Source organism: Apaloderma vittatum, unplaced genomic scaffold (assembly GCF_000703405.1).
Source record: "Apaloderma vittatum isolate BGI_N311 unplaced genomic scaffold, ASM70340v1 scaffold21508, whole genome shotgun sequence".
Taxonomy (NCBI): Eukaryota; Metazoa; Chordata; class Aves; order Trogoniformes; family Trogonidae; genus Apaloderma; species Apaloderma vittatum.
In genome coordinates, this window is record NW_009729373.1 from 2,436 (window position 1) to 23,870 (window position 21,435).

The following is a 21,435-nucleotide window of genomic DNA, read 5'->3' on the forward strand; positions in this document are numbered from 1 at the left end:
GAACCGGGGGAGTGGTTGCAGTTTGCAACAGGGCAAGTTTAGGCTGGACATTAGGAAGAAATTCTTCACAGAAAGAGCGGTCAGACCCTGGAACAGACTGCCTAGGGAGGGGGTTGAGTCGCCATCCCTGGATGCGTTCAAGTGTGGTTTAGATGTGGTGTTGGGTGAGATGGTTTAGGGGTGAACTTGTAGTGTAGAGTCAATGGTTGGACTCGATGATCCCAAGGGTCTTTTCCAACCTGAATTGTTCTATGATTCTATGATCCTATGATTCTATGAGCCTTTTCCCTGCTGTATTTTCAGTTTTAGTTCATATAAACTGATGAAGGAAGGGAAGAGGGAACTTTGTGTATAGCAAAGATCACAGTGTTAGATATGGATGAGGCATCTCTGTTCTGTGATTTAAAAACAGCAGATTAATTACTTGAGATTACCTTACCTGGTTTTCCATGCTCTGCTATGTGACACTGGTGAGCGTTCAGTGTTCAAAATCTCTGCAGCCAGGGAATCCAAAACACTCCTCTTAATTCAAGCTCCAGGAGAGTTGACTGGGGAAGAACTTCAGTCTGAAGTTAAACATTTAAGGAATATTAATTTTGGAAATAGCACATTGTATCCCTTCACTGTGACAATTCGGAAGAAGATTGCATGGGAGGACGTATTTCCCCACATAGTGAGGGTGCGTGTGACCAGCTGTGCCTGACTGTAACAGGACCTTATTGAGGTTGGAAGATGTTCTTCATCTTAAAGTAAATATCTTTTTTTTTTTGGTCTTGATGTTATTAGGGTACTTGGAAAGGTGTGAATCCATTTAGCTTTCCTACAAGTGGGCTCAAAACCAGTTGTAGAATTGAAACTCTTTTGAATGGGAGCAACTTTCTCCAAAGTCCTAATGGTGTTTTAATTGTTTCTTACAAAGCAGGTCGTGCCAAGGGCAGTAACTGTTCATGCTGTTGGGTTGAGAATGTTTTCTGTTAATCCAATTATGTATCTTTAGATGTCTTGGAGTGTTGGCAAAAGCAGCTGTTAAAGAGAAATGAAAATTTTTTGCTCGTGGTTACAGGAATAGGGTATCTCTGTAATGACTTGAAAGACGAAGGAGAAAGTGAGGGGAATAACAGCCGTGTTCTGCTTCGGGGGAGCTGCCGTTATAGTAACTGCGTGAGGCCGGTGTTCTGTGTCTGTGCAGGTGTACTCAGTGGATGGTGTAATGCTGGAGCAAAGCACGGTGTGGGAGGATTTTGAGCAACCCTTTTTGGAAATCGATCCTGATGTGTTTCATGACTCACGATGATTCCTGCGATGCACGCAAGCACAGGTCTTCTTACAAAGAGGCTGGAAGCCGTTGTCTTTTTACCTGGTGCTAAATTGTGCAGTATTTTGAGATGTTAGAGTGGAGAGGAAGTTAGACAGCCTTGCAGGATTTTTCTAGAAAGCTGGAAGACTGAGAGTGCTTTTCTTAATAGCCTCGCTAAGTTTGGGCAGTGTTCGCTGGGCTTTGTAATGTAAAAGGGTAGTAGCAAGGAGTTCTCATGTGTTGAGGAGTCTTACATGAGATGTGTTTGCAGCATCCTACCGTTCTTAATAGCATTCACTATTGCTTAGCGTAACAGTGCTTGAGTGTGGAAGACTTCTGGCTTAAATATTTTCAAATTTATCGAAATCTCCAAACGTTCTACATATGCCTTTTCCATAGATTCATTTTCCCTCTAAATGAAGGCAACCATAAAACAAACATTGTTCCTTCTGTCGCAGGTGTGGACATTGTCAGCGCCTCCAGCCAACGTGGAATGATTTGGGAGACAAGTACAACAACGCGGAAAACCCACAGGTCTATGTTGTTAAAGTGGATTGTACTACGGACACTCCACTGTGCTCGGAATTTGGCGTCCGAGGATACCCCACGTAAGTATAAAAGGACGTATGCTCCTATTTCTCTCTTTCTTTATTTTTTTTTTTTAAGTTTTCAGTGATCCTCTGCTGATTTGTTGTAGCTAACTTCTAAGCTGTATGCTTTGGTTGGTTTCTTTGTAGCCTTTTGGACCTGGTGTTCTACTCTTAATCTACCTGGTGTCCTACTCTTAATCTTTTTTTTTTCTTAGAGAAAGTATTATGTCTGTTTTGAAATGAAGTCCAGAATTGTCCTTTTCTCTGAGAATAACTCAGTAGCCTGTTATACACCTGTGATATGCGTGCTAGAGCTGGTCTCTGGTAATAGCACTTTTTGAAAATAACCTGTCACAAGTTTGTCAGTACACTGCACCATTCCTCATTAATGTATAGGTGATCTCATAAATTTTTGAGTGAACTTGGTGCTTAGAAAATAATAAATTAACAGTTTCACTTAGCACAGCAGTGAGGTACGGCCTTTTGCTAGGGAATTTTGCTTATCTAGGAGAAATAAATTTGAAGTTTACCAGCTTTCCCTGTTACAGAGGGTGTATGCCTTACTCCCACAGCTTTGGCAGGTGGAACATGAGCTGGAGTATTTATGAGAGGTCGGGCTTGGCTGAGATATGTGTGCTCCCTTTTTAGCTGCTGTAGAAGGAGCAGAGGGATTTTTTTCACTCGTGTCTTCTTTAAAGCTTCTTTCAAAAATGGATGGGATTGTGTCAACTGCTTTACTAATTAGTCACCTTAGTTGGGGTAAGTGGAGAACGTAATCATCCATAGCCCTTCCACAGCCTGGATTTTTCAGTTTCCTTCCCTTTGCTTGCTTGGCCCGGTGTCACCGCTGATCCCAGCAACAGCCTGAACTTGGAGGCAGAGGAGCGCGGCAGAGTAGAAGTTGAGGGCTATAAATAGAAAAGTCCTTGGTGAAATGCCTTAAGGGCAGTTTGTGGCTTAGTTCTACTAGAAATACCAAGAAACAATGAATATTACAACTATTTTAATATCTTCCCAAAGCAAACATTGGTCATTTTTAGATGTTTAAATAGACTATTTTGTGGTGCTGTTCCTTATAAAGTAGAGTGGCAGAGATTTTGAATAAGAAAAACAATGAGTGGATGTGTAATTGTTCCCACCTTCCTCTTCAAGCTCACTGAATATTTAGGAATAGTCAGTGGTTGTGTTCATCTACTTGAAAAGTATAAATGATAAAGCAGTCATCTGCTAGTTATAAAAGTGTAGAGATGAAGGGGAATTCACAATATCAATTCTTTTCCTGTCTGAGTCAGTTTTTAACTAGCCTGTTTTTACAAAAAAAAACCTCAAGCAAGGGAAATTTCACAACTTCCTCGGACACAGAGGGGTTATGGCAAGTCCAGGATGTGCTGGTCCCTGCACTTCTTTCCCAAACACCTGTCAAAGGAAAGGCTGCATCCCTTTTCCATCCCCCGGAGACTAAAACAGGCAGAGCAGGTCCCTACACTCAGTAGTACGGTCATTTCAGGGTTATTTAGTGCTGAAAAATACTCTCACAACTGAACTAGAGAAAATTTAGCCTCATTTGAAGACAATAAAGTAGCATTTGGCTCTTTGAGCTGATTTATTTTTTTTTAATCCTGTTACTCTTCAGAAGTAATGCCATAGGATGGATTTTAGATGTTCTTTTGGGGTTTTTTTCTTGTTTCATTCTTATTCTGAAGTTGCTTTTTTTTTTCCCTCTAAAAAAAAAATTTACTTTTGATCATCACAAGAAACATTCAAGAATACCTTAAATAGCAAAGACAGTGGGAGCTGTCTCTCTTGAATATATTTGCATTATGTGGTTTTTCATTTTCATATGTTCATTTTTTCCAACTGTGGAACAAGAAGAGAGAGAAAAACATTTCAAGAAAATGAAAAAGCAGTGCAAACTGACAGCTTGGTAAGGGGAACTGAGGGCTGGGTGACAGTAGTAACTGAAACTGTGATTTGCTCTAAAAAATAAGACTAGGTCAGAAGTCGATATTGTCCCCTTACTAAATATATTTGCAATTTTAACTTAAATATTTAATAGCAGAATTGCTAGGTAGTTTACAGAAGAGTTTTGATAGCAATTATTAAATGTAATGTTCAAGAAGTCTTGAATTCCTACAAGCATTCACTTACCTCCTTGTCCTGTTGACTTGTTTCAGTGGTTTTTTTAATTAGTTTAACAGCACATGAGAAGTTCTGCATCCTAAGAGCAGTCAGTGAACGAAACGTGAGAAAGAAATTCCTGGGAGAATAAGCATTGGATATTTTTCCTTTTGTAATGGAGTGAACAAAACAAAATCGATGCTTTCTGATAAACCGAAATAGGATTCGTAGGCATAACGACTGACTAACCTTGCAACTGACCGCTGCAGTGTTCTGTTTGCTCTTGCTTATTGATCACGGGCATATTAGGCTATGTTGATTTTTTTTTTTTTTACATGGTATCTCTTTTTGCTGTTTTAAATTTCTCCTTCAAAAATTTACATGGGAATGACAAAGTGTCCCAAGTTCTAGCCATGACCCTGTAAGTTGAGGGAGATATTAGCAAAGCCTGTTAGTTTTCCGAGAATGTTTCCTGACTGAAAATTTTTGCCTCACTCTTTTCTACATTTTGCTCCTTTAGCCTAAAGCTGCTAAAACCAGGACAAGAACCTCTGAAATACCAAGGCCCAAGGGACTTCCAAGCACTGGAAAACTGGATGTTGGAGAAACTAAATGAGGAACCATCTGTAAGTGCAAAAGAAATAGTCCATTATGTAGACTTGCTTATCTGTAATTTCTGTAGTTTAGGTTTTATTTTCCAGGAGGAAATCTGCTCCTGTGAATAAGAGTCAGGTGGCAATAGCAATATGGAGCAGCTTCCACGTCAGTCAGAATCGTAATTAAAACTGTCCCCCGGTGACCTGCACTTTGTTCCCTGTATGTAAAACTATGGTACATAATGCAGTCTTTAATGTTTAGCATTTGGACATTTTGAGATACAATTCTTGGTGTCAATTCAGTTGACATCTGTAGGTCGTAATGCTTCTAGAGTAAGAAAAGTGATTCAGCTGTAGTATGTCACAAATTGCATTTGTGTTGGGCTTAGTTACCTCTCGAAACATGGATGCCATCTGTAGCTCAGTTGTCATCTGACAATGGTGTAGCCTAAAGAAAACGTCTAAAATAATTGTTTAGGTAAGTTAAGTGAATAGCATCACTGGGAAAACCCTTGAGTCTAGAGGTACCACGTACATATAGTAGCCAGGCCTTGCCTAAAATGAAATTTGTAATTTCTGTTTCTAATCAAGATAAAGCTTCAGTGATTGCTGAACTGTGGTTAGAACGTGATTATATTTAAATAAGAAAGACTTTTTAAAAAATTAAACACTAAATGCTAAATTACATTTAAGAAATGTAATTTTTGGTTCTTAAAAAAATATTCTTTCCAGCTCTGACCCTGGTATCTAGGAAGGAGTCATTTGCTTTTGCTGAAGTGCCGGTGGGTTTGCTGCAAGTTACACCTATAAAGTGTTTTGCTCTTTTCCAGCTCTGGCTGCATTCACGGAGCCATTAAGTCCCTCCTTCCATTAGGGGAGTGGAAAGCAGCTTTTACATTGGCTGTGTTTTAAATAGCCCAAAGACCACTGAAGCTGGTGCGATGGCAGGTGTGGCTGACACGGGATGCTGTGAAGGGACTGTTATGTAATCTCAGTATATTAATATGTGGTGTGTGATGAATGCCACAGCAATTACTGTGCCCTGGGACAGGGCTACGGCACAGCGAAGGGCTGTTGTTCCAATGACTGGATAGCTCTTGTCCGTGAGGTAGTTTTTCTTCACATTTTGCTTTCAACTATTTGTTAGGAAATATTGGACACCTGAATCAAGCTAAATAAAGCCATTGCTTTAGAAATTTAAAATTTCAGAGTACAGGGTTTACGACAGTACCGCAGAATGGTTTGACACAGAAATCGAATATTGTGTATTTACAAGAAAAATAAAAGTTAATTTTTCTCGTTAATAGGATCCAGAATCTGATGTGGAACCACCAAAAGTCCCTGAACCCAAGCAGGGAATGTATGAGCTCTCAGCAGACAATTTCAAGATGCACATAGCAGAAGGTAACTGTGTTTTTCTTAAGCAAGAGACACTTGCTTACAGAGACATCACTAGTGGGAAGTCTCTAACAGAACTGTTAGTTTTCAAGGCACCTCCTTCCCACTTTTATTTTTCAGCAATACTTAGTGAAAGAGGATGAAGCTGCAGACTGGGTGAAAATGCAGTTGCTTGCCAGTTAGCTCAGTCGGTTAGAGTGTGGTGCTAATAACGCCAAGGTCGCGGGTTCGATCCCTGTTCGGTCCCCATGTGTTGCCTGATCTAGTTGAGAGGCGTCCCTGCCCATGACAGGGAGGTTGGATTAAATGATCTCTAAGGTCCCTTCCAGCCTAGGCCATTCTAGGATTCTATGAGTGTTGTGTTGCACGGCACAAGAAAGTTTAAAGATGACACTCAGAGGGCAGTAAAATTAAGGCCCCTGATCACATGGGAGAACCAAGAGGGCCTTGCTCGACTCAACTGTCTATTCCCCTTGCTCGGTCACAGCCTTGCCGCTTTGTATTTTTCAAAATCCCGTTTCCTCTAGCTGGTGTATTCTTACTCCCAGGCTGCTCTTCTGGATAATTACAATCCACTGCCCGCATCCCACTCCAGTCTGACTCCTCATTTGATATTCTTTAGCTTTCATCCTCCAGAATTTAATGTGGGCAAAACAGTTCATGTGTTTGACCATTTAAAAAAAATATTTTGTCTGCAAGCTTTAAAATTAATGCCAGGAGTGAGACCTAACCTGGGAAATTTCACCCCCCATGCATTTTTACAGAATGAGCAAAACCTTACAAAGCAAACTTTGGGCTGAACAAACGAGGGATGATCCTACCATCTCTGTCTGTTCTCCTAAAAGCAAAGGCCAGACTAAATTGTGTCCATGAGATGCCACCAGTGAGGTAGATACTAAAGATTCTTAAAGTAACCATTAACTGATGAGAAATATTTCCAAATGTAAAAAGAGCATTTTGTGCAGCTATCTTAAAATTTCCCATCCTGTGTGGCTTGACACGGAATTACATGAAAATTCTTTGTGAATCCTTCTCTAAGCCATTAGGGAGATGCTAAGCATCGAACAATTTTGTGACGTCTTTTCTCTGACCTCCTTTTGTTAACAAGCCCTCATTGAGAAATGAATTCTAGTAATATCAGCCCCAAAGCTGTCTTCGAAGGATTAGGAATAATTCTGCTAAAAAGAGCTTTTCTCCAGTTGCTGGCAATTCCTTCACTTTAATTTTATTTTTCCCCCCCTCTTGTTTTAATTAAGTTGATTTTTATTTTGTATTGACAGAGCCTTGCCTCAATGTGTGCAAAAGCCTGCGGCATCTTGAATTAATAGTGATCTTAATTGAAGGAAATGACATATTCCGGTACTCTGCAATTAAGATTATACTTTTAAACTAAACATGAGTAGGAGATAGTACAGAGACTCTCCTCCCCATTAAAACACCTCAGAAATCTACTAAAGGCAGCAGTTTCTGAATAGCTGACATGAAAATACAAAGAGCAGGGCTGAAAAAAGAGAACAGAAAGCCAAACAAAATCATTCAGGTAGTTCATGGACTAAATGCAGTGATGTTTCCTAAGAAGTGTTTAAGTTGAAGTGCAATGCTTACTTTCATTTATACTGTTTATAAACACACGTTCCTTGGTCATTCTTTCTACTCTGTAATAGGGCAAGGGATTGAAGTGGTAGAATTGGACGTTGTAGCAAATGGTTAGGTTAAAAATACCAGTTTTAGTAACTCATTTGTTGGCTTGAGGTTGTGAAGCTGCTTGGATTTTCAGGGAAATTGGCAGCACTGTGGGACCAGAAATGGTACTGAAAAATCTAATTGTGGAAGTATTCTGTCTTGGCCTTTTATTACCAGTGTTTCCTATCCTTAACTCAGGAAATACCATGATAAATTTTCAGTCCAAGATTAGTACCTAGTCTTTAACTACAGCCAAATTCAATCCAAATGAGTTAAATCTCGTTTTCTTTTTTTCTTTCTTCTTTTTTTCTTTTCTTTGACTCACAAGGTAATCACTTTATCAAATTCTTTGCCCCTTGGTGTGGTCACTGCAAGGCTTTGGCCCCAACCTGGGAACAGCTGGCTCAGGCCTTTGAGCATTCTGAAACTGTCAAGATTGGCAAGGTAGGTGAAGTGCTCTTAGTCTGAAAATGGGTTTTGTGTGAATGAATGTGCCAGCCAAGGTTTGCAAACAACAGTCGTTTTGTCTGCCACCTCTTAAATCCGTGTATAGTCATAATATCTGTTTTAGTGTTGGGAAGGTTGACTTTTTTCCTCACACATCCACGGTTGGCAGGACTCCCTTTTAAGCAAGGACTTGTTAGAAACAGCCAGCTCCGTGTATTTCAGAGGGAGCTGGGAATAAGTCTGATACTTCAGATGCTGGGAACAATATTTTGAGATTTGTTTTCTATTATACTTCTCTTTTGTCAGAAATTGATAGACCTCAGTACTTACTTTGAGTGAGGAAGTGGCTTCTAATTTGTTCTTCACAGCACTGGATTCCTTAGCAAGCTTTAGACCTGCAGAGCTCCTTATGATGAATTATTTCTTGCTTGCTTGTTTTTAACCAGGTTCTGGGGTGTATTTACCATGGGAGCTTGTTACTTGTACGTGGAGTGACTTCTGTGCAGAGGTACGGAGGTGCTCTGGCAGCCGCAGTTACCGGCTTTATTTGCTGGCCCATACCTAGGTCCAGGTGGCTCCTGATGTGGATCCCTCTCTACTTCCCAACGGTGGAAAACTGACCGTGCTCAGCTTCCACATCCTTAAGCTTTCAGGCTCATTCCACTGATCTGAAAGGCTGTGTGACAGGGAGCAGTGCTGTCACTCCTGTAGGGGGACAAAACCTCAGCTCTCTCCCCTGCCTCTGCCCTCCTAGCACTTTCAGCTGGTACTTGGAGTGAGGAGCTTGACTTTTTTTTAAAAAAAATATTTTTATTTTTAATGCTTTCACCAATCTGCCAATTTAGGTACGCTATAGATGTACAGAGCAGGTCAGCATAGTTGAACGGTGAGGAGCTTGACTTTTTTTTAAAAAAAAATATTTTTATTTTTAATGCTTTCAACAATCTGCCAATTTAGGTACGCTGTAGATGTACAGAGCAGGTCAGCATAGTTGAACTTTAGACAAGACACACACATAAACATATATATATATATATATGATTTTGAGACCTGATGGATATAAAATTAGATTCCATCTCCGAATAAAATATCAGAGGCTGTTGCTCCTTTGCTGCTCTCTGTGACAAGTGGTGCATCTGCTGCTTGACCTTTTGAGAACCTTCCTTTCTGATAAAATCCTTGCTTAGTTTTAGTATCTTCTCAAAGTTACAATTCTCTGATACTGAGAGAAAAATAAACAAAAAAAGGTCGGTTTTATTCGGTCTTCTGTTGTGTTTGCAGTTACTATTACTGATAGTCGCTATTTAATAAAGCCGCTAAGATTTGTCTCGATGCCTGTCAATTTTGTGTAACTGTTTACCTTGTGAAACTATTTGAAGCAGGGCTTGGCTGAGATTGTCAGCTGGTAGGTAAACAGGAAAAACAACTGTTTCTAAGAAGGTTGAACCATGACCTTCGTGTTAACTGCAGGAATGGTGTCTTAACAGCAGAGATATGTTTCCCCTCAGAAAGGATTTTCAGTGCTGAGAGCAAAGTGTTTCTAACATAAAATTCAAAATCCAAATGCTGTGTAGAGCAAAGGCTCCAACGCTTAAGCTATCTTCTTTTTTTTCCTTGCTTCAAAAAAGATTAGAAACTGATAACTCTACAGATTGATTTATGACATGTTAGAATTGAATGTTGTTGGAACTTCCTGTGGAGTAAAGTTAGCTTGGTGGCTATTGATGTGTCATCTTCTGAAGTGTTTAAAGACTAGTCCTTCAAAAAATGGATGAGCCAATATATCTTTAATTTAAGGCTCTTTCACATTAGCTTTTTGGGTCTTATTGTCCATGCAGTGATTTTATTCACTGAGAATACCAAGTCCTTTTTAATTGGAATATTTAATTGTGTCTTTATTGTTCTTTGTTACTGCTTCCTTCTACCAGTCCCCCCCTCCTCGCTCCCTTCTATAAAAAAATAATCAAACACACACACAGCCTCCCAATTTACACATTCTCAAGACAGCACTTGGTACTGAGCTTTTCCAAGCTATGTATTGCTTGTTTGGTATTTTTCCAAGATTTTAAATGTAAGGGAGGCTGTAATGCTTGTTGTATGTTTGGTTTATGCGCTGAGTGGTTTATATTTTCTTTTTTTTTTTCAAAACGTAGGTCGACTGTACCCAGCATTATGAAGTCTGCTCTGAAACCCAAGTTCGTGGCTATCCCACACTCCTCTGGTTTAGAAATGGTGAAAAGGTGAGTCTACAAGTTCAGCAAAAGATCAGACCATTTTTTTTCTGAGTAGTACTTGGGCTGTGCTTGCATCCTGGGAAAAAGTAGGTCAAGTAGGCATACATATCTCTTTTGTGAGAGAAAAGATGTTGACTATCCAGTTGGGTACTGGAGAGGTGTGCTTTATCCAGAGAAAGAGTTTTTTGCTCCTTGTGCTCTGCAAATAACTGGAATGGTGTTCATAAATCTGTAAGCTGTATCTCCAGTGATGCTACTGTGCAAGAGATTTCTGGGACTGCTTTATCTTACTACCTTATCTCTGATGGGACACAAAAATATAGATGAAACAGAAATTTTTTAAAAAAAAAAATGTAATTTTCACAGTGTGTATCAGAAGGTTCTCATCTGTCAATGCTGTCTATCTGCTGTGTGATGACCGAGTGATCCAAATTTTCCTTCTTATAAATCTGAACACTTCATAAGACACTGTGAGTGAGTGAGAGTCCTCTAGGCCCGGTTGACGTTTTTCCTCGTAACAATTCAAAGAATTACAATACACTGAAGTTGCAGGGAAGTAAAATATTTATAAATACCATGTACGTGAACAGCAGCAAATAAGCCTATTATAAATAGTAGTGTTACTTATCATGTGTTTCACATTTTTTAGACAAGCTAAATGTATATTAAAAACAGGGCAGCAAGCAGAGAGCCCAGGACTCCTCTTTCAGCTCTTTACCCACTAAGTTTTGCGGGGTTTGGAGGTTTCGCACAATCATCTTACATTCCTTTTTTGAACACCTACGGTAACAGAGCTGTAAGTTTTGCTGCTTAGTCCAGTTGAGTGGCTGTCGCTCATGGAAATTTTGGGGGACTTTAAACAGAAAGTGGCCACAAGTAGATGCCAGTGCACAGAGGTTTAGCACCTCACACCACACTGCAGGGAAATTAAACGAAGCCGCACCGCCTGGCACATGTCGGAAGCAGAGCTGGAAGCTGAGGGAGTGCTCAGGTCAAACCTGGTGGCATATCCAATGTTAGAAGCATTTTCAGTTAATTAAACTCTCCTCTCTGTGTAGTGTGAGTCTGAAGAATGGGAGGTATTCTGCTGTTTCTCCAGAATGGTTTTCCACCTGCTTTATTTTTATTTTTCAGATAGCTATAGATGGCAAGATATCTTGCCAGAACTGTGCTATTTTGATGTAGAAAAATTGACTGTGGTTCTTCTCGACAAGCCAGATCAATTTATTTTTTTTTTTGACCCTTTGTAATTACTGAAGTTGCTCGGAGTTATTGGAATCAAGAGTGTGGTAAAGGAAAAAGTCAGATGGCTGCTGTTTTATTTGGTAGAGCTGAATCTCAGCCATTAGTCTGAACAATATACTTCTGCTGACATCAAACTGGCTTTTCTCCATTGGCAGCCTGGTATTCCCTGGCGGCATACTGCCACCAGAATCGCATCTTCCTTCATGGGCTGATACAATATATTTTAAAAAAACCACAAAACAACCCCGACAACTTTCCAATACTCTGCCCCAGAAATTCCTGGAAATCTCTCTGGTTGCTGTTTTACTGTTCAGTAAGGGGAGGGAGGAGGAGGAGGAGAACTGCTTCAGCCATTCAGCCTTGTTGTCTGGAATACCATCGCCCACTTTGTCATAACTGAAGTCTGGCATCGCACCGTTCCGCTCGGTTAGATGCAGCAGAAGCCCAGGGAGGAATGAACGGGCTCTGCCCCTGCCCTGCTGAAATGGATACAAACGAGCAGGTACAGGCTTCTCACATCTGAGTCACCTTAGATGAATTCCTTTGTGATTTAGACCCAGCGCGTGGCAAGTGCCTAATAGTTACAAGCAACATTATCAAGGAAAAAAAGAGGAAAAACATGTAGGTAGAGTTCTGAGGATGTAGGAAGTAGTTGAAGAGGTGCCTGTTCTTCCTTCCAGCGTACGGAAGATTGTAAACTCGTTCTCAGAGAGTATTCCTCACCTGTGAGAGGACGTATGTCTTGTAGCCCACACTTCATGGGACCTAAACTCAAGAATTCTATCCAAATTCTATCTGTTTGGAAGAGATGATGTCTCTTTTGAACAGAGAAATTGGTACTAATTTTCACAGAGAGCGCTGAGGGCAATCGCGCAAGAGCCAGTTTGGAGATGGCCAGCAGGGGATTTGAGATTGGGAACTGCTCAGAGGTGCTCTGATTTCTTGCTCTCTGGAGCTCTGAAAGTACCCAAGGTGTGGGAGAGCTCCTAAGGCCAACTTGTGGCTTTTTGAAGATCTGGCTGGTTGGCCAGCTTTCTATGGAGGTTCAAGACATGTGACTTAATTTTTTTGAGAGCGGTCCTGTTGGAAATGTGTGCCTGGAGGCAGGCAGCCGTTGTCTCTTGCTCTTGGGTGAATGCAGGTGCATTCCCAAACGGTTTGGGTTTTCCAAGAATGTGAGAAGCGTGTGGACCAGAGCAGCTGTTGTGCAAGTCGAGTCTTTCAGCCCTGCCAAAGCACTGGGCAGAGCTCTCAGGGTAACAGAGATCACCACCAAATGACAGTGGGTGTTTTCATGATCCTTGCAGTAGCTTTAGGTTCAGAAAAGTAAAACCTTGATAAAGCTCACTAGAGTGAGATGAAGGTCAAAGTGGAAGTTAGGGCAACAAGGCTTGTGAGAGGTCTGGAAAACATGCCCTATGAAGATCGGCTGAGGGAACTGGATTTGTTTAGTCTGGAGAAGAGGAGGCTGAGAGGAGACCTTCTTGCCCTCTACAACTACCTAAAAGGAGGCTGTAGTGAGGCTGGTGCTGGTCTCTTCTCTCTAATTACTAATGACAGGACAAGGGGAAATGGCCTCAAGTTGCGTCAGGGTAAGTTTAGATTGGATATTCGGAGGAAGTTCTTTACTGAACGAGTGGTGAGGCACTGGAACAGGCTGCCCAGGGAGGTGGTGGAGTCACCAACCCTGGAGGTGTTTAAAAAAAAAGCAGATCTAGCACTTGAGGCTATGGTGTAGTGGTTAGGTATGCTGGGATGAAGGTTGGACTAGATGATCTTCAGAGGTCCCTTCCAACCCCGAACATTCTGTGATTCTGTGAAATTTGCTTCTGCATTTCTAAAATGCATTTCAAGGAAACTTTAGATTGTTCTCTTTTGCTACAGAAGAATCTACGGTAAGTCCTGAAGACGTGGTGTAAATGGAGTGCCACTGAGGGTTTTAATGACTAGATAATCATGTTATGAATACACTTACACTTGGCAACATTATGTTTTCTTGGCAATGATTTAACTGCACGTACACACTTGCACCAACTCTTTGATAATTTTAGGGTGACCAGTACAAAGGGAAGAGGGACTTCGATTCCTTAAAGGAATACGTGGATTCCCAACTACAGAGCTCTGGGAAGGAGCCGCCAGCAGATAAACCCGCTGAAGCCCCGCAGCCGCCTGCGGAACACCCCCACGTTGAGGTAAGTGTTCCTGCCACTCTGCAGCGACGCTACAAATGGCAAACTGTTTCAGCAGCCTGTCTGAGTCTTGCGTGTGGTTGTTTTTTCTCTGATAGCTTCTCAATTTCTAGATGTAAACTGCACCAAATGCATGTCTGCTTACTTTTCTAGTAATTAATGAGTGGAAGAAGACTATAAATCCTAGTGGTGCTTTTACTAACCTGATGGAGAAGGAAAGAACCAAACCAACCTGTCTCCTTTCTTTTTTTATGATTGCACTAAGTTGTTCAGGTAGAGTGACATAAATTGATCTTTTTTGGTCTGTCAAACTTGTGTCACCTCGGTCTGTGTGGCAGCAGATTTCATCGCTGTGGAGATGAATGTTTCTTGCAAGATTCGCACTCGAGCACAGGAGGATGGCGCATGCTGCTAAGCCCCTAAAAAAGGTCAGGGTCCTACACTTGCAGACCACCTGCAGAAACAACAAAAAAAGCAGCGATTATGAAGACTGATCTAAATGTGGCAAGGTCACATGTCCTGTGACAAGAAAACTCCTCAGGTTTGGAGGCTTATCCTAATCCTGATTGTAGGAGCTACAGGGGTTATGAATGTTGACAAGGAATTGGCAGGAATATCTTCATCACCTTGTACTTTGTGTCATTTAGTTTTCTGCCTCTTTTTTTTTTTTTTAATCACTTCAGCATTTCATTTGCCACCTTCTCTGTAGCTGAGTGTAAAACTGGTGAGGGTGAGAAGTTAGGAATGGTTTTCAAGCAGACTTTTTCATGAAGTGTGGAAAACATACTTGTGCCTAGAAAACAAGGGACGGTGATTTACACTCCCTTGTGATGTAGAATGAATTTACATAAGTAAAACAGTCAATATTGTTAATATAAACAGGATTTTATGCAGCTTCTCACAGCAGAATATTACCTTTTCCAGGTGACCGTTCCAGCAGCATTACTTGTCTTGCATAAAACACGACCAACAACATAGATGTGCAATTTTCATACCCCTCAAATTTTATTTTTTTTTAAATCAGTTGATTTGAAGGATCCTAACAAGCTGGTGTTGGTACAATGCAGAAAATAATTAGTTGCCTTTCTATTTTTATAGAAATTAGACAAACCACACGTGATGCAAGTTCCCTCTTATGCCTTGCATGCGCCAGCACAAGGGTGGGATTTTTTTTTTTATTTTTTTTGCCAAATAATAGTAGACACAGCATAGGGCTCTACTTGTCTTTGCATCACAGCTGTGAATGCCACCATTTCTTGATCTCTAGTCTTGAAACACTTTGGTTCTGGGTTTATTTTCATGAATTCTGAAACAAGGGGCTAGACCACATAGCCAGCAAACTCAGCATTTACCGTCAGCAGCCTGCAGCTGGTAGCACGAGGGGCAAAAGCAGAGTTCCAACTCCAAATTTGTACCCCAGTGGGGATCCCTGTATGGATTCCCCCGTGTCTTACACGGGTCAAGTGCTTGCCAGCCCTTTCTCCACAAAAAGCCCTACTTTTATTTCCGTGAGACTTCTCTCCAGCCAGACATTGCTAAAACTTCTCAGAAATGATCCAGATAAATTAAGGTAGAGTGACCAGGAGATGTTCAGATTGTGGAGTGTGTAAGGTGTCTTTTCTTAAGAAACCAAGCTAAAATTGAATTACCTGATATTTGTGCTTATGCAGTTCTCATTGCTACAAATCTTGTAGATTTGTTTTACTGTGTGGGTCATGGGGAAGATGTTATTTATAGGGCTTTTAAGATTTGGTGTCTTAAACTAAATCATATTTGGAACATCCATTTTAGATATCCATTTAGGAAATTCGTAACAGACAACTACTAATTTTGTTTTAATTGATTTATTTGTCATTAATAATTAGAAAGTATAATTTTTAATTTATAAATAATTCTTTAGAGGTAATCACACTTCAGCTTGCTGAAATAACTAAATTTCACAAACTAACAGTTGTTTAGAGAAATGTTTAAAGGTAATAATTTGTAATTTGAGACTTCTTTTTGGTTGCCTGTCATAAAGCTCTCACTGGGTTTAAAGCAGAATCAGTAATACTGTCAGTTGTGCTCGTTTTACTTTTGCTTTCATTTGAATTTGAAGCTTTTCTAGGTGTGAGATTTCTTTAATTCCTCCCACCCTTAAGAGTCTCGCGCCAAAAAAAAACCCCAAACCACAACCCCAAGTTTGTTGGGGTTCTGTGCTCTCACGTGAGCCGCTCTGCAAGCAACATGCTGCCCTCCCAGCACTCCCGTGCCAGCGCTCCCGATGTTATCAGGAGTGAAAACTCTGTCTGGTAACGTTTTTTTGGGTCTGTGTGACACAGGGGCGGAGCAGAGGCAGAGCAGCTGCCGGGACATCACTGTCGTGCCCTGAATACCTCGTTAAACCCTCAGGCAGCCTTTATGTGCTTTTCGCTGACTCCTCTCAGGGTTGTTCCTTGAAACAGTGTATTAAAATGAGGGTGATTTTTTAAATTATTTTTTTTCCAACATACAGGCAAATCCGCTTAAACAGGAGTGGTTTTAGTTTCTCCAATTATGGATGAGATTCAGTGTGAAATGTGCATTTCTCTGTATCTCTCTAGGGGAGGAAAGTAGATGTGAGGGGTGGAAGCGAGGTGTGCTCTTGTTTATATTATCGATACAATAATATTATCTTTTCCAGTTTGAGTTTCCCTTTCAGGTAGCTGAAGGGTCATTTGGCTGATGTTATATACACAAAACGTTTTGACTCTTTTTTTTTCTTTTGCTTTTGGAACAGGCTGCAGTGCTCTCTCTCTCCGAAAAAGACTTTGATGCAACCATTGCTAGGGGGATCACCTTTATTAAATTCTATGCTCCATGGTAAGAAGTTCACACCTGTCGTTGCTTGGGATTACTGCTCCTCTAAGCTTTAGTTGCTGTAGGTCTTGCGAGTTGTGTGTAGCATTGTGCTTGTTTTCTGGATCTAAAATGTGAATTAACTGGAGAATGTTTGTGTTGGCAAGCATTACAGTAAAAAAGCTCAATCGGTTTTAGCTTTCGTGGGATGTTTCTCTGCAGAAAGGCTGACAGAGAGGCTTTACTGTGTCAGCCTCCAGGTACTGCAGGGGAACAAGGAGAGTGCTTTCCCAGCTTCATGTGCTCCCGGCCCGTGTTTAGGGTAAGGTGAGGGGAGCGTATCCCCAGTGCTGAGAAAGGTGAGCTTGCTGGCCTTGAGGCCTTCTCCTGTCACAAACTCTCTTGGAAGCACAAGTGGCAATTGTGAGATGTTCTTAAGAGCGTACTCCATGTAATATGTTCTTATGGTGACGCAGGGGAGGTGTAGGCACCCAGTGGAAAGCCCTGGGGGAGAAACAAATAATGTCCTATCTGGCATCTGCCGTTACTGGCATATCCAGCAGAGCCTGGGACCCAACCAGCGTAAGACCTTGGTGTTACAAACTCATAGAACAAATATTTTCTCCCTTTTCTTAACTATTCCCTTTCTGAAACAACAACAACAAAAAGCTTTATGTTTCTCTCCGGTTTATAGACTTGATCTTAGTTGTGCCTTTAATGGAACTCACATGCCTTCCTTCTCCTCCACTGCCCAGTTTCTTAGCAAGTAGAAGGAAGCCTGGTGTAGGAGGAGGGATTAAAACTAAGCTGCCTTTCAGTGTGTGAAAGATAATGCAGCTCTGGTTTCACCATTAGCCATTCCATTAATGCAGTATATAAATTATAAAAACATCTTTTGTTTGGGATGGTAAAAGGTCACCATTTAAAAGCAACACAGGCAAATGCAACCCATATTTAAATGCGCTTAGGAGCATCGAAATATTGCAGCTTAACTTTGTCAGTTGGCATGAATGTGTTTCTTATCGTCGGCAAGAATTATGAGGGAAGGTTTTGTCCGACGCAATCCCAATGACGCAGGCTTTTCCAATGTTGTCACCCTTTTGACTGCTGCGTGGTTTTGCTGCTTGAGAGCCACTTCTGTGCTCTCTGACCTCTGAAGGATCTGCTTTTTGATGTGGGCAAGTACCTGCCAGCACCGTGTTCAGAAATACCCTGTCCATACACCCTGCCCCCTCCATATTTATTACTCCTTCTTCAGCCCCTTTCCCCTCTCTGTGCCCTGTGAGGAGCTGGGCTGGAATCTGTGCCTGCGCTGCTACTGTGCCACCAGCAGAACTGGCTGGAAAATTCAGTTTTCACTTGTGCACAAAGCAGTTTCTAGCCCGACTTTTGAGCCCAGGGCTTGTAGGCTGATGTAGGAGCTCATTCACTGAGAAACTTTTTCCCTGGGAACGTTGGAGAGAAAGAAATGCTCCGCTTTTTAATTAACTTCTCTTACTAATACTGCATCTGAACCATCGCCACGTCTCGTGAGATTCCAGCGGGGTGCTGCTGGCTCTCAGGGCTGCAGGTGGTGGTGGCTGGCTGAGAAATGGTGCTTCAGGGCGCAGAGGGTTGTGTTCTCAAACCAGTGTGTGCTCCCTGGCTGCAGTATTCGGAAAGCCACCGTTTAGGAAGAATATTTCCTATATTTATGTAGCCAGTCTCCTAGTTCTAGAGCTGAAAGTCAGGCTTTTGTATACAGTTGTAGGGCTCCACGTATAAATGACCTTTTTCTCTTCCAAGAGGATTAACTTCTGTAGAGCTCAGCAAACATTATTATGTCGCTCGCTAGTTCTTTCTTCAGTTAGTTTTGGATAAATGTTAACGCCAGCTTGCATAGTAAGCATAAAACTATCCTCTCGTAGCAGTTTTTGTGTGCATGGTCAAAAATGCTTTTATATTGTCACTGTGTATTAACAAGGTGGCTTAAATATACGCTGGCTTGTAGTAAGAAAACTTTTGCAGAGGCATCTTTCATTATTTCTGCAAATGTGCTGATCCAGCCCTGAGGCAATTATGGGGCTGTTTTAATAACCCAATTAAGGTGCAGCTGGGTCAGAATAGAATGAGCAACGCAGCTTTAAAGTCTAAAGTGCTTTGGGAATTCTTTTTGAGGGCAATAAGTTCAAATTATGAACTTGGCTAAGCCAAGCTCAAAATATAAACAAAATTAATACTTTACTGTAGTTCTTGCCATTTTATAGTATAATTTTCTCTCTTGACACTCGTGTTTCATTGTGCGTACTTTCTGAACTGCATTCTCAAGTTACTGTAGAGACATAAGGGAATAAAATAGAAATAGGCTTTTTGGTGTTACTGATGATACAACTGGAATGACTATTTAATGCAAATCAGAAAAGGGTCTGGTTTTTTTATTATTTATTATTATTTTTTCATCTGCTAAGTGAAGCTTAGTCGCTATCAAACCATTCCATTGCAGATGTACCTGGAAGTAGACTGGGTAGTGGTTAAACTTCAAAGTAGCTTCAGTGAAAATGTGCATTAAACTACTGGTGTGTTTTATAAAAACAGAATCTGTGTTGCCAATGCCTCTAGTAAAACTGAGTTTCCAGCATTGGGTAATGCTACATTGGTCAAGGAGGCTGTTAGCAACGGGAGGAAATTTAATAGGGAAATTAAAAACTCATTTAAATAATTAAACTCTAACTATGTAGTTTAAGCATAACTCGCACATGCTACCTGAAGACTTAATTTAACAAAGGACATTCTGCAGACATTCTGTGCCTTACTACTATGTTTGTTTAGAAGTGATTCTTTTTTTTTTTTCTTTCATTTAAATAGTCTAAATGCTCATCTTCATTGGGCTTCATACTCCTCTGCAGGGTAAAAATGTTAATGCGCCAAAATCCAGAATATCATTCCAGACAACACTAATGAACTCCAGAAAGCACTTCAGTGCTTAACTCACAGAAAAAAAATCACTTGTTTTCTTAGCTCATTTACTGACATACTAGTGCAAGGGAGTTGGAGGGCCAAACCATTAGGGGATAGGAAAGGCAGCTAGTTAAATTTCCAGCTCTTGCAGCAAGACAGCAGAGATAAACTGGAAGGTAGATCTGCTAAACAAACCTCTCTCTTCTGTTTCTAGGTGTGGTCACTGTAAGAACTTGGCTCCAACTTGGGAGAACCTCGCCAAAGAGCAATTTCCAGGTTTGACTGATGTCAAAATAGCAGAAGTCGACTGCACTGTGGAACGTAACGTCTGCAACAGATTTTCTGTAAGTGTGAAAGAGCTGCAGAGAACAGGGTAGGACCGTGTACCAAATGTTAGCGGCTCCCGCGCGCAGCCGCCGCGTTACGGGTGCCTGGTGTGATGGTGCAGCTGTGTTCTCCATTAGCCAAAAAAAAAAAAAAGAGGTAATTCAGAACAGCACCTGGTGACACCGGTTCTTTCCTGGAGTATTTGGTCAGGCTTGGTCATTCTCATTAGCAGATAAAGCTGAAGAAGGCCCTAATTTAAGAAGCCTCTGTGAAAGCGCAAAAGCAGTCTTGTGGTAGCCAGTGCAAAGTTCTGTTCCTAGGAAAAAAAAAAGAAACACAAAAAAAAAATGCCACCCAGCTTCTGGTGGTGCTGGTGGGCAGACAACTGGAGCCAGAGCTGGTGCTGCCATTCTAAAAGCCGAGAGGAAGACGTGTTATCCTACTCACTTACAAATGTTCAGAAATTGCAGGGTGGCATTGGAAGGTCTGGTGTGGTGTTTGATAGGTTTTTCTTCGAAATTAAAATAGCTTATCATTTTAGAGGGGGTTAACCGAGTCAGGTAAATACCAGTGAAAGCTACCAGGGAGTTTGGACGTTAGTAACAGGTGTCTTTTTGTATGTGTGTATGTGTCTCTTTTGAAGGTTCGTGGTTATCCTACGCTTCTGCTTTTCCGAGGGGGAAAGAAAGTCAGTGAACACAATGGCACGAGAGACCTCGAATCACTGCATAGCTTTGTCTTGCGTCAGGCAAGGGATGAATTGTAATAAAAGTCTGGATGCTCCGTCCCTGGCTGTCTTTGAGGGATTTCAATAATTCTTAATTTTCAAATAGTGTATTATTTGGGAATGGGAGGGTGGGTAGTGGGATATATATATTTTTTTTTTCTATTTGTTTTTAGGAAATTGAATATACTAAATATTGGTATCTTCCCTCTGGATGTGTGTGTTAAAGACATGCTGCCCTGTGGGTGAAGGAAAACTAACACGTAGTTACTGTGTAAATTGAGAATATTTTCAGTATTAGTAGTATTGCTGCATTTCTGCATTCCCACAATGAAGTGTAAATGGTTTCCTTTGAGACTAAAAATACATTAAGAAAACCAACTTAAGGGCACCACTAGAATATTTTTATCTTCAGGTTAGATTTGGTTAAAAAGTAATCCTTAACAAACTGCCCACCATTACTAGAAAGGTAAAAGCTACAGCTGTGTTGAGTGACTTTTGCCTCTACAACTGTACGTAAACCTGATTTGTCTTTAACATAGCCGCTGGTTTAAGAAATGGAAAGTCAGGGGAGGCTGAAAACACACACACCCCCCTTTGGAAGATACCAGGCCACTGTGAGCCAGTTGTTTCCCGTTAAGACTCTCGGCAGGGAAGGTCCAGCTGTAACAAACGTGACAGTATCGTCACACGTGCCTGAACATCACTGATGCCGGAGCGCACAGAGGTCAGGTGGATTTTCGTAGGCTGCCTCTCTCCAGCTCCAGAGGAGTAACTCTGCTCTACTGCCACAGAGCTGCCGTGATCGGGTGCTACTAGAACTGCTCGGTTAA

The 21,435-nt window shown here is 41.2% G+C and overlaps 1 protein-coding gene across 1 annotated transcript; it reads left to right on the top strand.

Moving 5' to 3' along the window:
* Positions 1 to 1,755: 1,755 nt before the first annotated feature.
* Positions 1,756 to 20,644, top strand: TXNDC5 (thioredoxin domain containing 5 (endoplasmic reticulum); the record flags this gene model as incomplete). The annotated part of the gene is made up of 9 exons (XM_009874424.1): positions 1,756 to 1,905; positions 4,526 to 4,631; positions 5,909 to 6,005; positions 8,011 to 8,126; positions 10,283 to 10,369; positions 13,660 to 13,800; positions 16,556 to 16,638; positions 19,766 to 19,895; positions 20,522 to 20,644. Coding segments are annotated over 9 exons (1,033 nt in total), but the record flags the coding sequence as incomplete, so codon positions are not given.
* Between the last annotated feature and the right edge of the window lie 791 nt (positions 20,645 to 21,435).